This window comes from Castor canadensis, chromosome 3 (genome assembly GCF_047511655.1).
Source record: "Castor canadensis chromosome 3, mCasCan1.hap1v2, whole genome shotgun sequence".
Taxonomy (NCBI): Eukaryota; Metazoa; Chordata; class Mammalia; order Rodentia; family Castoridae; genus Castor; species Castor canadensis.
In genome coordinates, this window is record NC_133388.1 from 90,418,406 (window position 1) to 90,434,022 (window position 15,617).

Sequence of the window (15,617 nt, forward strand, 5' to 3'; positions counted from 1 at the left end):
TCAAGCCTAGGCTAGGGGAGTGGCTCAAGTGGTAGAGCACCTGCCTCTCAAGCACTAGGTCCTGAGTTCAAGCCCCAGGACTGCCCAAAAAGAAAAAGTTAACTCCTAGATTTCTGCAACTCACAGAGAAATCTTTTACCACCATGTGAGGGCTCTTGAAGTACATTTGCACTCAGAATTCTAGGGGCTCCAAAGCCTTTGTATTCTTATATAGGTTTATCCTGTTCTTCATCTTAAAAGTAGCCTGGTTCCTACTATATCACATTTGGTGCCAAAAGCACAGTATGAGATAAAACCCTGTCTTTTAGTTTTAACACACTATAGGAAAAGAGTAAGTCTTGTTTGTTTATTTGTTTGTTTGTTTTTGGTCTGTTTGATTGATGAGCATAATGTTTTAGTGCTTAGTGTGCTAGAAAATACTGGGTAGAAATTTTACTTTTAGAAGAGATTTTGATAAATTGCCTGGAAAGATAATGAATCAACAGTGAGCCTATGTTGGTATGTTTGGCCTGACTTTTTCAGCATCTTTTAGGTGTTGACACAGAATGCAAAATCTGCTTATTAAGGCTTTGGTTTCTTCTTTTCTAGCCTGTAATTTACTACCTGGTGAAATGGTGCTCTCTGCCCTATGAGGATAGCACGTGGGAGCTAAAAGAGGATGTTGATGAAGGCAAGATTCGAGAATTTAAACGGATCCAGTCAAGGCACCCGGAACTCAAAAGGGTGGTAGGTACATTTGGGTCTAGAAAGTAAATGTATAGGTATGAAGGACTATTATATGCAATGATTTAATTTTTTTCCAATTACAGAAGTTTTTGATTTTAGCTTTTTATTATGGAAATTTTCAAAAATACAAAGGTCGCCTAGCTAACAATTGTTAGTACATGACCAATCTTTTATCATGTATTTCTCCACCCATTCTTCCCATCTCCTGTTATTTTAAGCCAAATTGCAGATTTTTTTTCTTTTTTTCAGTATTGGGGTTTGAACTCAGGGCCTACACCTTGAACCACTCTATCAGCCCCTTTTTTTGTATGTGTGTGATGGTTTTTTTCAAGATAGGGTCTCATGAACTGTTTGCCCAGGCTGGCTTTGAACCACGATCCTTCTGGTCTCTGCCTCCTGAGTAGCTAGGATTATAGACGTGACCACTGGTGTCCAGATAGATTATTTCATTTAATTATTTCAGTGTTTATGTCAAACAATAAGATTTAAGGTCCAGCATGATGGTTCACAGCTATAATCCCAGCTAGTCAGGAGGTAGAGACAGGAGGATGGGGTTTGAAGTCAGCCTGGCCAAAAAGTTGGCAAGACCCCATCTCAGTCAATAAACTGGGCATGGTGGCACACAGCTGTGATCACACAGCTATGTGGGAAACTATAGGGAGTAGGATTGTGGTCCAAGTCCAATCTCAGATCTCTAATTTGAAAACAATTTTTTTAAATCATTCTTTAACATCAATCAAATACCAATGATTTTATACATTTCCCTGGTTGTTTTCTGATTTTTTTTCTTCTTTTTTTTTGCGGCACCAGGCCTCACACTTGCTAGGCAGGAGCTCTTACCAGTTGAGCCACTCTGCCAGCCCTTTGTTTGTGATGAGTTTTTTCAAGACAGGGTTTTGCAAACTCTTTGCACAGGGCTGGCTTTGAACTGCAGTTCTCCTGCTCTCTGCCTCCTGGGTAGACACCCAGACCTGAGTCACCGGCATCTAGCTCTTTTATCTTTTCTTTTTTTTTTTTTTTCCTAATAACATGATGAGTGCATGGGTTTAAATATGTTCAACAGTTTTAATCCAAGCAATAATGTTTTTTGTTGATTTAAACTTCTAAAATTACCTATTATGTCTTATCTGCTTTTATTAGTATCTCCATTCCTTTTATTCAAAATTTCTATTTTTTAGAATCGTCCACAGGCAAGTGCCTGGAAGAAGTTGGAGTTGTCACATGAATATAAAAACAGAAACCAGTTGCGGGAATATCAGTTGGAAGGGGTCAATTGGCTTCTCTTTAACTGGTACAACAGGTAAAGAGCAGGCTCATAAAGTGTAGGCTCAGTCTTCAGTTATTTTTAAAACTGTTTAAGAATAGGAACATTCTTTTTTTATGATGGTAATTTTTTGACAGTCTTTCTCCCTCTAACCCCTGGTGAATTTACAGGCAGAACTGCATCCTGGCTGATGAAATGGGATTGGGCAAAACTATACAATCCATTGCCTTCCTGCAGGAGGTATATAATGTGGGCATCCATGGCCCCTTTTTGGTCATTGCTCCACTGTCCACCATTACTAACTGGGAGCGAGAATTTAATACATGGACAGAGATGAACACTATTGTATACCATGGCAGCCTGGCCAGCCGTCAGATGATTCAGCAATATGAAATGTACTGCAAAGATTCACGGGTGAGTGCATGTTGTGGAAATGCTATGGCGTAGAGAAAGTAGGCCAAGGGAAGGCACCTGGTGTTTTAAGGGCTGCCTTTGAATTTTAGATTTTTATTGAGGCTCTCTGTGATTTAAGGTATTTTTGTGCAGGGCATTATTTTGACTTTCCTATTTTGATTCAGTTAAAGTTCTGACTTCAAGAATACATACAAGCCAGGCACCAGTGTCTCATGCCTGTAATCCTAGCTACTCGGGAGGCAGGCATCAGGAAGATTGAGGTTCAAGGCCAGCCTGAGAAAATAGTTTGAGAGACCCTATTTCAAAAATAGCCCCCACAAAAAGGGGCCAGGGGCGTGGCCCAAGTGCTAGAGCACGTGCCTACCAAGTGTGAGGCCCTAAATTCAAACACCAGTACTGTCTCCCCCCCCAAAAAAACAGTACAATTTAAATAAAATTTTGCCATCATTGATGAGTTTTAAATTAATTTTCAAAGTGAAATTCATTTAGCCATTTAAATTCCTTGATCTGTGCAATACAGAACTTCAATGTTCATTTCCTTCTGTTTTTTTAAGACTAAAATTTTTATCAGGATCAGTTCCTTTTTCTATATAAATTTGAAAACAAACTTAAATTAACTATCTTGTATTAATATCAAATTTTACTAATTGTTTACTATTAATTTTCTTTTGTGATTTTCATTTCTCCCAAGTGAAATTTTCTCAAGTTACATTTTATAGCTCTTAATTTTGTTAAAACAATTTGACCTATCAAAGTTTAAACAGTAACCAGTATTAACAAGTCCTGTATTACCTATTTCTGCTTCATTTTATATGTTTTTTTTATTTGTTATTTTGAGACAGTGTCTCGCTAGGTAGCAGAGACTGGCCTCAAACTCACAATCACCCTGCTTTTGCCTCCTGAGTGCTGAGATTGTAAGTGTGCACCACAACACCCATCTTCCACTTTTGTTTTTGTACTGTATGTTTGGGCATTGCCCAACATTTGTCAGTTTCATTGTTAAGCAACACACAACGTACATGAGCAAGGCATACAGCAGAGTCATAAATGTCTGACTTAATTGGTGAGTTTTGTTGTTTTCCTGTTGAGGAAGCAGTGTATTCTATTTTCATTCATTTGTCACTGTTCATTCAGAATATAAACAATAGTGGATGAGGGTGCAAGTGCAGTTTGAATTTTATGTTAAACTTGTCTGACTATAGAAAAGAAATTCAAAGGAACTCAGGTAGATACATTTACGCCTTACCTGACTTCACTGCCTTCATGAGCAGGGGCGCCTTATCCCAGGTGCATACAAGTTTGATGCCTTGATCACCACTTTTGAGATGATTTTGTCGGACTGTCCCGAGCTTCGTGAAATTGAATGGCGATGTGTGATCATTGATGAGGCCCATCGACTGAAGAACCGTAATTGCAAGCTGCTTGACAGCCTCAAGCACATGGACCTGGTGAGTTCTTCACACTGACTTGTGGACACAAATGCTTAGAATTAACTCTAAAATTCCCTGTTGGAATGAAAATTGCCTTAAGTTAGTAGAGAAGAGAACAGAATCAGAAATTTTTATTGAGTGGTAGGGATGCCCTGTGGGGGTGATAACCTGAAAGTCATACAAAAGTTGTAAATTTTCAAAATGGAAATGAATCATGGGTTAATATTGTCTCAGTCAGGAGGAGTAAGAGAAACATTAGTTACCTATTTCTATTTAACAAAATACTCAGAAACTTACTGGCTTTAAAACTATATTTTTTATAACTCTCTAGTTTAGCCACTTAGGCTGTGTTTAGCAAAAACGTTTTTCTGATGGTCTTGCCCAGAGTCATTAATGCTGATGATTGTAATTGATGTTAGTTATTGGCAGGGGCACGAAGGTTATCTTTCCAATAGCCTTTCATCCTTTAGCAGCCTTTACTGGGCTGCTTTACAAGGTAGTCTCAGGACAGTGTTCCAAAAGATCAAAAGTGGAAGCTGCAGTACCTTTGAGGCAGGCAAAGAATCATTTCTGCTGCATTTTTGTTGTCAGAGCAAGTGACAAGGCAATCCTAGATTCAAGAGGTGAACCTTAATAAGAGGAACTATGAAAAATTAATGGCCATATTTTATCCACAACAGGCACATTGCCTAGAGGGGGGCAAATTAGGATATCTGTGAGGAGTTGAATTAATTTGGAAAAAAATATAGTCTGAATTTCCATTCCTTTATTTGCTTATAATCACAATATTTACCTTGCTTCAGTATGTTAAATAATGCCATAGGATTTTTTAAGTGCTTTGTGTTATCAGAAAAGGGGCAAGGAAAAGAAAGTAACCTAATCCATTACCATCATTTTGTAAATAAATAAATTAAAGATGACATATGTAATGGAAAACTCTGGAGGTTCTAAGGGTTTGAGTTTTATCATTGTCATTCTTAATGTTTTCTCCATTTCTAGGAACACAAAGTGTTACTCACAGGAACACCATTGCAAAACACTGTAGAGGAACTGTTCAGCTTGCTTCATTTCTTGGAACCTTCACAGTTTCCCTCAGAATCAGAGTTCCTCAAAGATTTTGGGGATCTGAAGACAGAGGAACAGGTAGGAAATTTGGGTAATGAAGTGCTAATCCAGGAGTGTCACAGGGAACAAGGGCCTTTCTGAACTCCTTCCCACATCATCAGTGGCATTTTCCAAAGTCTGTATTCCTCAGATAGTGGAAAACTCTTAATTTTACTTTTTCATATTTCTATATAATGTGAGAATGTTTATCTTTATGTTACCTTCTTTTTCTCTTTGTAATGCCTCCTAGGTTCAAAAACTACAGGCCATTCTCAAGCCAATGATGCTGAGGAGACTCAAAGAGGATGTTGAAAAAAACTTGGCCCCTAAACAAGAAACTATTATTGAAGTAGAGCTGACTAACATCCAGAAGAAATACTACCGTGCTATTTTGGAGAAAAATTTCTCCTTCCTTTCTAAAGGGGCAGGCCATACCAACATGCCTAATCTACTAAACACAATGATGGAGTTGCGCAAGTGCTGCAACCACCCATATCTCATCAATGGTGAGGGAATTGATTGCCATTGTTTCCTTTCTTAATGATAATCCTCAGAGAGAATGGATGCATTGACGATTTTCCAAGGGCTTGAGGACTGAAGGGTATAAAAGTAGTACTGGGCTTTGAACTCTGGGCCTCACACTGGCTGGACAGGTGCTCCACCACTTGAGTCACTCTGTGAGCCCTTTTTTGTAAAGAGTATTTTTGAAATAGGGTCTCATGAACTATTTGCCCAGGGCTGGCTTCGAACCATGATCCATCTGATCTCTGCCTCCCAAGTAGCTAGGATTATAGGCATGAGCCACCAGCACCCAGCCAGGGTTCCTTCTCCTTTTCAAAAAAGATTTATATTTGGATAATCTATCTCTGGTTTTTTATATCCCTTTTTCTGCCTAATCTCCAAAATTAAATAGGATTTGCTATTGGGAATTTAATGAATGAGAATTCAGGTTATTTTGTTCTTTGAGTTCTTGTGTGCCTTATGCTAGTAACAGTGGTTTGTATATTCCTTATTCTTTCTTGCCCTCTTAGTCCTTGTGCACATATTCACATGTGTTTAATTCTGCATACTCAAGTAAGACCTGCCTTACTTGAATAAAACATTCCAAGTTTTACATAACACAGTGGAAGATGATTGAAGAATCTTTGGTGCTAAAGTTCTCTGTGTCAGAATTGTAGGTCTCAAGTAAGACCTACAATTTTACTTTGCGTGTTTATCTCAGATAAACCAACAAATTAAATAAGGCTTAATATGTTTTCACTGAATCTCAACATCAAGTTTAATTTTTCTTTTGGCAGGTGCAGAAGAAAAAATCCTAACAGAATTTCGGGAAGCTTGCCATATCATACCTCATGACTTCCACCTGCAGGCCATGGTTCGCTCAGCTGGCAAATTGGTTCTTATTGACAAGTTACTTCCAAAGCTTAAAGCTGGTGGCCATAAAGTTCTGATCTTCTCCCAGATGGTACGCTGCCTAGACATCCTAGAGGATTATCTAATCCAGAGGCGGTAAGAAATGCGTCATTCTAGTCTTGTTACTGTATCATCATAAAGCTACAGAAAGAGCTGCCTGTGTAGCTCAATGGTAGAGTGCTTGACTGAGGCCCTGGGTTCAGTCCCTAGCACTGAAAAAAACAGTAGTATACAGTGAGTTTAATTAGAGTTGACCAGTTGCAAGAGAGAAGTATTTAAGAATCTCATTCACAATTTGTGTAGCTTTTGGCCAGCTAGACATACAAAGGAGTATTGATTCTCATCTGCCTTTTTAGTTTCTTCTGCTTTGCCACTTAATTTTTTTTCCTGTGACCCCCCCATTCAGGTACTTATATGAACGAATTGATGGACGAGTTAGAGGCAACCTTCGACAAGCTGCCATTGACCGCTTTAGCAAGCCTGATTCTGACCGATTTGTCTTCCTGCTATGCACGCGGGCTGGCGGACTTGGTATTAATCTTACAGCTGCTGATACCTGCATCATCTTTGATTCAGATTGGAATCCACAAAATGACCTGCAGGTAAAGGAAATTACTTTCTTACAAACTAACTTCCTAACCTAGGAAATTTTCAACAAGATTAGGATCTCTTTCTAAGAAAGTATGAAATTGTTTATTTAGTAAAAGGTGATAGTTAGGCCAGGGAATCATCTTACTTTCTGTAAAGAACCTGATAGTAGGTGTTACAGCTTTTGTGGTCCTCCAGTCTTTGTTGCAACTACTCACTTCTGCTCCCATAGCACAAAACAGCCACAAACAATACTTGAATGAATAGGTATAACTGTGTTTGTTTAAATAAACAGATGTACACACAGACCCCTGGTGTAACATGATGGAGCAGTAATTTCATCTTTAGATTGACTTGGTTTTGAGTTGATCTCATGGCTGCTTTATAAGTATGAAACAATTGTGAATTAATATTTACATATCCTTTGTTCTCTAATTTTTTGTTGTCATTTTACTTTCCTTCCTTTTTTTTTTTTTTTTTTTAAACTAGGCCCAGGCACGGTGTCATCGAATTGGTCAGAGCAAAGCAGTGAAGGTGTACCGTCTTATCACTCGTAACTCCTATGAGAGAGAGATGTTTGATAAGGCTAGCCTCAAGTTGGGATTGGATAAAGCTGTGCTTCAGTCCATGAGTGGTCGGGATGGTAACATCACTGGTGTAAGTCATAGTCTATAGATAAGTTTGTAGTGGGTCACAGAAACATATTTTTGGATAAGATTCTGACTACTACCTTTTTGAATTCCCAATTGTTTCTTTTTCCAAGTTTTTTTTTTTAATAACTGACAAATAATTGTATTACTATTTCTTACAATACAATAAAACACTAAGGCATGTTTGTTTTAATATTCTCTTGGAAATCTTTTCATCTTTCTCTTCTTTTTTGCAGATCCAACAATTCTCCAAGAAGGAGATTGAAGATCTCTTAAGAAAAGGAGCATATGCTGCCATAATGGAGGAAGATGATGAAGGCTCCAAGTTCTGTGAAGAAGACATAGACCAGATCTTGTTAAGACGAACTACAACCATCACCATTGAATCTGAAGGAAAAGGTTCTACCTTTGCCAAGGCATGTTCTGTCTATGCCAGATGCTAGAAAAGCAGAGTTGGAGACATTAACCATTGGGACTTAATGCATTTTAAATGTACATGGTGATTTCCCATTGCTCAAAAAAAGCATTGTAGCTAATTTTACTCTGCATTTGTTTCTCACTAGGCAAGCTTTGTTGCTTCTGAAAATAGGACAGATATTTCTCTGGATGATCCCAACTTTTGGCAAAAGTGGGCCAAAAAGGCTGACCTTGACATGGACCTGCTTAATAGCAAGGTGAGTTTATTCTTTCTTTAGGGAGGAAGTATTGTAAAGACACACTGCTTTCAGTCTTCAGAGCTGCTCTAGTTCTTTGGGGTTAATTGCAGTTTATAATGGTATATCATATAAAAAGGCTGTTGTACAAACTTTTACTTATGAAGCCCTGGGAAAAGTACTTAGATTACCACTTATGCTTCCTTAATCCTGATTATTTTACATCTCCTAAAAAACAACCCGAGTGTTTTTGTATGTTATATCCATAATTATCCTCTGTCTTTTCCCATGAGCATATCATAGTTACTCTGTTCTTCGCACAGAATAACTTGGTGATTGACACACCTAGAGTACGGAAACAGACCCGCCACTTCAGCACTCTGAAAGATGATGACTTGGTTGAATTCTCTGATTTGGAAAGTGAAGATGATGAGCGGCCACGCTCCCGCAGACATGATCGTCATCATGCCTATGGGCGTACTGACTGCTTTCGGGTGGAAAAGCATCTCCTGGTGTATGGGTAAGAACCCACTTGCCTTGATAAGTAGTATATCTCACTCTGTTGCCTTTCAAATTGGAGGCTATGGCCAAAGGAGGTCATGTGGAAAATTTTTGCCCTTGAGGGAGTTCATTCTATATATTTTATTGGTATGTTTTGTGATATTTTGTTTCCCACTTTTTGGGAGATGCACATCTGGGAGCCAGGGAAATAGCTTGTTTGCTTTGCTGTTTTGTTAGTTGGGGACGGTGGCGAGATATTTTGTCTCATGGACGTTTCAAACGACGAATGACTGAACGAGATGTGGAGACAATATGCCGTGCCATCCTCGTGTACTGCCTCCTACACTACCGTGGGGATGAAAATATCAAAGGCTTCATTTGGGACTTGATTAGCCCTGCTGAAAATGGCAAGACAAAAGAATTGCAGAATCATTCAGGTAATTATCAACTCTTTACTTTTCATATTTCTATAGATTATGTAGTCCTTTTCAGGTCTAAGGGTTTTTCTCAATCCAAGTCTTTGATGTTACCCCTTCCCCAGGTCTGTCTATCCCTGTACCCCGAGGACGCAAGGGGAAAAAAGTAAAGTCACAAAGTACTTTTGATATCCATAAGGCAGATTGGATCCGGAAATATAACCCTGATACTCTATTCCAAGATGAGAGTTATAAGAAGCACTTGAAACATCAATGTAACAAGTAAGAATAGAATTTAGCAAACACATTTCCCACCTCAGAGCTGGTACACTGCTGCTAAAGCACATCTTTCTCCATCCTTTCTAGGGTACTATTGAGAGTACGAATGCTATACTACCTGAGGCAAGAGGTTATTGGAGACCAGGCAGAGAAGGTCTTAGGAGGTGCTATTGCTAGGTAAAGATCTTCTGTGGCTTTTGTTTTGTTTTTTAATTCTTTGTCTTATTCCAGGAATGACTGGCTTGCTTACTTCTTTCTAACTGTCTTTGGGGTATCCGATAATTAAAATTTATCAGGTCTTTGATCTTATATTTGACACAATGGAAGAAAATAGGGTTAAATGAATGAGCATATTAATTAATAGATAAAGTAAGATACCTGTAATAATCTTTCCAAGGATTATCACTTTCATTCCAACATTGCTTTGCTGACTATACTCTTATACTTTTAGTGAGATTGACATATGGTTTCCAGTAGTGGATCAGCTGGAGGTTCCAACAACATGGTGGGACAGTGAGGCTGACAAGTCTCTGCTTATTGGAGTCTTTAAGCATGGTAGGTAACTTCTTCTAGACTGTTCCTTTCCTATTGAAAACTTAGGTCCATGGGATGATACATTTAGCAAAATGTTCATGATAAATAAATAAGTTCTTTCACTGATCTTCAATAATTTTGTGTTTGATTAGGGACCTAGTCTTAAATGTCTAAAGCAGATCACTTAGTTCCTATAAAGAGATGTTCAGAAAGACCAGATGGATAATTAAATCCAAACTAGGGACCCTGACATCCATCCCCTAATCACTGTTACCAGAATATTACCCTGCTGTATGTTCTGGGATCTAACTTAAGGTTCCACAAATCAGGAGAGGTAACGTGCCCATTCCTGTTAATAATAACCACAGGTAATTTTCATGATTTTTCTGTAGCTTGCTGAAAGTGCTATATTTGTCTAAATATCCCATTTGTCTAAATGTTGAGCAATTACTTATGAGCTGTAGGTGTGAGCACTATGAAAAGGAAGACTATTTCCTTTGCAGTTTTGCCTAATAACAAATCCCAGGCATTAAAAGCAATGAGTGCTAAATTCCAGTCCTTTCACACATTAGGATATCTTTCTTTTAAATAACAAAAATCATAAAATAAGAGTAATGGTATTTAATCTGCATGTTTTTGAGAAAATAAACATTATAAGAAAAACTGGGCATTCATAGTCCTGGTTTACTTGTGAGACTCAGAGGTTTAAAGGAGTCTAAACAACCTTTGAAATCTGTTTATTCAGCAAGTATTCACTGACTACTTATTTATTTCCAGGTACAGATTTCTTATTCTTCCTTTGATAATGTGTGACCAATCCCTAAATTATTTGACTATAATCTCTTCACCTGTATAATAAGAATGATAATAGATAATAAATATTAAATTACCATTTAGATAGCTATAGAGCTCTATCATAATATATAAATTTTATTAATCACTAGGTTAAAACTCATGATTCTAAATTGCTGTAAAAATTTTAAGTATAATAACATAACCCATACTTGCCCAAGTTAATGTTAACTATATTTTGCATTATGAGCAAAGTGGTCACATATTCTGATTATTCCAGCAGCATTCCAAATAAGCATAAAGGCAAAATTAATCTGATTTTCATTTTTTGGCCCTTTTTCTTCTAGGCTATGAGAAATATAATACCATGAGAGCAGACCCAGCCTTATGCTTCTTGGAAAAGGCTGGCCGGCCAGATGACAAAGCCATTGCAGCAGAACATCGAGTGTTGGATAATTTCTCTGACATAGTAGAAGGGTAAAAATTGATGTTTACTTATCTTAAACCTCTGTCTCTACCCTGTGGAGGCTGTTGCTTGTGCTACAAGATAGCATAACTCTAGCCATCACTAAAACCATTGGGATTCTTAATGGTGGTTATACTGCTGTACAGTAAATCCTTGACGAAGAGTAAGACCAGCAGATAGGGCACCACAAACTGGTCTACAGCACATATTGCCATAGGATGCAGCTATGGATGAAAATCAGTGTTACCCCCCAAGTGGCTTATGTGATGTTCTGTCCAATTTGCTTTATAGCACTTTCTATAGTAGCTGAAAGAATAAACTGTTCTCTTAAAATATCCAGCCAGGCAGCTCTCACAAGTTACTTGTGTGGTAGAGCCTCAGGAAGTTTTAGCCTAGGCTTGTCATCTCCCAAAGGTGCCTGACACATACAGGTATTTGGTGCTGGAAGTGTGGCTTAAATAGTAGAGCTCTTGCCTAGCAAGTGCAGAGCCCTGAGTTCAAACCCCTGCACCACCAAAAATGGTATTTGTTCTGCCCGAGTACATGTCCCAGTGATGAATTGCCATGCTAATACTGAGCCACCAAGTAGGGCATGGTTGCCCTACTGTGGGTGCCAGTGAGTTTAACAAAACTTCTCACATGGAGACCTGAGGGACATATGAGATGGTTGGCATAGTTAAGAAATACCTACCAACTCCTGCATAGCCAAGAGATTTTTCTCTGATGATGACAACTTCAGTCTGCTTTGGTGTCAGACCCTCAAAGGAAATTGGGTCATTTATTCATTGCAGATCATTTATTATCTCACCCTTATGTTTAATAGAGCAAAGTAGTAAAAACAGAAAAGCATGAAACACTTAAATGGAATAATAAAAAGTAAATCATTGTAAAGGAGCAAGAAAATGAGTTACACAATAAAAAGGGCTGTCAAGAGAAAAGTATTTCAAGTATTTCAGGCATGAGGGTGTACACCTGTAGTCCTAGCTACTTTGGAGCTGAGGCAGGTGGATTACTTGAGTACATGAATTTGAGACCAACCTGGGCAACACTGTCACAAGACCGTTTTTATTTTTTTCTCAAAAAAATAAAAAAAAGAGATGACCAGGCACAGTGTCTATAAATCCCAGCTACTTGGGAGGTAGAAACTGAGAGGATCACAGTTTGAGGCCAGCCCCAGAAGAAAGTTACTTCAATGAATAACCTGGGTGTGGCTGTACATATTTGTTATCCCAGCTCTGTGGAAGGCCACATGTATGAGGATCTCCATCTGATCCTGGCCCTAAGAAAAAACATGAGCCCCTACCTGAAAAATAACAATGTAAAGAAAGGGCTGAGGGTGAGACTCAAGTGGTAGAGCACCTGCCAGCAGACATGAGGCCAAGTTCAAATCTCAATATCACCAAAAAATAAAGTATTTAATTTTAGATTCAAGCAGTTACGAATAGTAGTTTGTCAGTTTCTCATAATTGTTTGTTCTGTTGGTCACTGCACTTAATTGATCCAAAGCTAGCACCTCACCTGCCATTCCTATATTCGTGAAAGTAAAAGACTTTTATGCTGGATTGTATGTTTTTGGCCAGATTTTCATCTTAGGTTTCTCTTAGTGATATAATATGTATTATAAACATTTTATTTTGGCTCTCTATAATTTTAGGGTTGATTTCGATAAGGATTGTGAAGATCCTGAATATAAACCACTCCAGGGTCCCCCAAAGGATCAAGAGGATGAGGTAAGGAATTCTCATTAGAGTTTAGCTTTTCTCTATTACTAAATATCTCTTCCCATTCTCTCATACTTGAAGTATATTGATTAATTTGTAATGCACAATGGAAAGTAAATAATATGTGGGAATATAAAGCACTAAAGGAAAGGATTATAATGCCAGCTGCGGGAGATCATGTGGGACCCAAGCCATATATTATTTGAGTAATAAATTTCTAAAACCCATTAGTTTTTCACCATTAGTAAGAACTAATCATGCAGTTTCTATTTTCTTGATGTTCTTGTAGTTGTTTACTTCCTTTTTTCTCTTTCTCTTTTGAGATGGAGTCTTGGTATGTAGCCCAGGCTAGCCTTGACTTTGTGGTCCTCCTTTCTCAGCCTCCTGAGTGTTCAAATTATATATATGTATATATATATGTCCCATGCCCAGCTCAGGTTGCTTCCAAATTTTTGTGAGGGTTTCTTTCACAAGAAATTTTTCTTGATCCCTTGTTGCCATGGAGGACACATACAAGAAAGTGATTTCAGGGTTGGCATAGTGGCTCAGGTGATTGAACGCCTGCTTAGCAAGCGTAAGTCCCTGAATTAAATACCAGTATTGCCAAAAAAAAAAAAAAAAATGCTTTCAGAGTGCCAACTTCCCCTCTTTTCACCCTCCACCTCCTGTGGGGTGGATCTCCTTCTCTAGGGTGATCCTTTGATGATGATGGATGAGGAGATCTCAGTGATTGATGGAGATGAAGGTAAATCTTGGGTCAATTTTGTGTGGGTTGGTGGAATCACTGACTGAGTTCTAGCATACCATGGGATTTCTAGAGCTTTGCCTTTGGGTGGAATCCTTTCTCTACTTACTGTTCATTCTACTTTGTTTCCTACAGCCCAGGTGACTCAACAGCCAGGGCATCTATTCTGGCCTCCAGGCTCTGCCCTAACAGCTAGGCTTCGCCGCCTAGTCACAGCCTATCAGCGCAGCTACAAGAGAGAGCAAATGAAGATAGAGGCTGCAGAACGTGGGGACCGGCGACGGCGGCGTTGTGAAGCAGCCTTCAAACTAAAAGAAATTGCACGGCGGGAAAAACAACAACGGTAAAATACAGCTGGGAATTTGAGCTATAACTTTATCTTCAGTTATTGATCCTATACTGTAAGGCATCTTAGGAAGGATTTATTTGTAATTCCCTACAGAGGGATATTCTTTTCTATCTTGAATTATTATACCTCTAGGACTTAGACAGTCTCACTTATGGGCTGGAAATGTAGCTCAGCAATAGAACTCTTGTCTTGCAGTTGCAAAACCTAAAGTTCAAAGTTCAATTCCTACCACCACCACACAAAAAAAAAATTTCACTTATCTGCAATAACTATAACTCAGGAAGTTCTCTTACGTAGACATTTCTTGTTGAGATATTTGCCTATATTGCTTTCCCCCTTTTCTTGGTAATTCATTACTATGTTCCATAGTATTGCCCCTTCTGGGTTTTGTTGTCTTCACATTCAAGTTTTGTGTTTCCAGGTATTCCAAAACCATCCTAAGAAACACCCAGTGTTCCCCGTGTTTTCCTGGTCTCTTACTGTCTTACTCCTTTGTAGATGGACAAGGCGTGAACAAACTGATTTCTACCGAGTAGTGTCCACCTTTGGTGTGGAATATGACCCTGACAACATGCAGTTCCATTGGGATCGTTTCCGTACTTTTGCTCGACTAGACAAAAAGACAGATGAAAGCCTTACCAAGTACTTCCATGGCTTTGTGGCCATGTGCCGTCAAGTGTGCCGCCTTCCCCCAGCAGCTGGAGATGGTAAGATTGAAGAGTCTTAAGATGAGCCAGGATGGGTGGTTACAGACCAATTCTTGGTTCATTTCTCTTTTCACTTCTGTGTCTTATAGAACCCCCAGACCCTAACCTGTTCATTGAACCCATCACTGAGGAGAGAGCATCACGGACTCTCTACCGTATCGAATTGCTTCGGCGCTTACGGGAACAAGTTTTATGCCACCCCCTTTTGGAAGATCGGCTGGCATTGTGTCAGCCTCCAGGTCCGGAACTGCCCAAATGGTGGGAGCCTGCTCGTCATGATGGGGAGCTTCTACGAGGGGCAGCTCGCCATGGGGTGAGCCAAACAGACTGCAACATCATGCAGGACCCAGACTTTTCTTTTCTGGCTGCCCGTATGAATTATATGCAGAACCATCAGGCAGGAGCACCAGCTACATCCCTGTCACGCTGCTCTACTCCACTGCTACACCAGCAGTATACCTCACGCACTGCCTCACCATTGCCCCTGCGCCCAGATGCTCCTGTTGAAAAGTCACCTGAGGAGACAGCTGTCCAGGTTCCCAGTCTGGAGAGTCTGACTTTAAAGCTAGAGCATGAGGTGGTGGCCAGGAGCCGACCAACCCCACAAGACTATGAAATGCGTGTAGCCCCCTCTGATCCTACCCCTCTGGTGTCCCGGAGTGTTCCACCAGTCAAACTAGAGGATGAGGATGATTCAGACTCTGAGCTGGACTTGAGCAAGCTGTCACCATCATCCTCTTCTTCCTCATCCTCATCCAGCTCCAGCTCCAGCACTGATGAGAGTGAGGACGAGAAAGAAGAGAAGTTAAGTGAGTGCATGTGACAGGCTGTTGGCCCTTCTTCCCTATTTCCCCCACTCTGCTCT

At 39.4% G+C, this 15,617-nt stretch overlaps 1 protein-coding gene and 1 non-coding gene across 8 annotated transcripts in view; both read left to right on the forward strand.

The window, feature by feature from the left end:
• Chd8 (chromodomain helicase DNA binding protein 8) overlaps positions 1 to 15,617 on the forward strand; it is a 59,204-nt gene that overhangs the window by 36,985 nt on the left and 6,602 nt on the right. For 6 of the 7 annotated variants that reach the window (XM_020170585.2, XM_074068413.1, XM_020170586.2 and 3 more), the window contains exons 11-32: positions 589 to 726; positions 1,905 to 2,026; positions 2,161 to 2,404; positions 3,676 to 3,852; positions 4,834 to 4,977; positions 5,189 to 5,444; positions 6,237 to 6,447; positions 6,758 to 6,953; positions 7,429 to 7,596; positions 7,826 to 8,005; positions 8,153 to 8,263; positions 8,566 to 8,762; positions 8,981 to 9,180; positions 9,261 to 9,441; positions 9,526 to 9,615; positions 9,890 to 9,993; positions 11,112 to 11,241; positions 12,885 to 12,960; positions 13,642 to 13,696; positions 13,832 to 14,039; positions 14,544 to 14,752; positions 14,842 to 15,561. In XM_020170585.2, coding sequence (XP_020026174.1) covers positions 589 to 726; positions 1,905 to 2,026; positions 2,161 to 2,404; positions 3,676 to 3,852; positions 4,834 to 4,977; positions 5,189 to 5,444; positions 6,237 to 6,447; positions 6,758 to 6,953; positions 7,429 to 7,596; positions 7,826 to 8,005; positions 8,153 to 8,263; positions 8,566 to 8,762; positions 8,981 to 9,180; positions 9,261 to 9,441; positions 9,526 to 9,615; positions 9,890 to 9,993; positions 11,112 to 11,241; positions 12,885 to 12,960; positions 13,642 to 13,696; positions 13,832 to 14,039; positions 14,544 to 14,752; positions 14,842 to 15,561 — 4,117 coding nt within the window. The remainder of the gene's footprint in view (positions 1 to 588; positions 727 to 1,904; positions 2,027 to 2,160; positions 2,405 to 3,675; positions 3,853 to 4,833; positions 4,978 to 5,188; positions 5,445 to 6,236; positions 6,448 to 6,757; positions 6,954 to 7,428; positions 7,597 to 7,825; positions 8,006 to 8,152; positions 8,264 to 8,565; positions 8,763 to 8,980; positions 9,181 to 9,260; positions 9,442 to 9,525; positions 9,616 to 9,889; positions 9,994 to 11,111; positions 11,242 to 12,884; positions 12,961 to 13,641; positions 13,697 to 13,831; positions 14,040 to 14,543; positions 14,753 to 14,841; positions 15,562 to 15,617) is intronic. The other variant, XM_074068412.1, reaches the window with a different exon arrangement.
• Positions 11,777 to 11,886, forward strand: LOC141422242 (small nucleolar RNA U6-53/MBII-28). The gene has a single exon (XR_012446842.1). It is a non-coding gene; the product is annotated as a small nucleolar RNA U6-53/MBII-28 (small nucleolar RNA).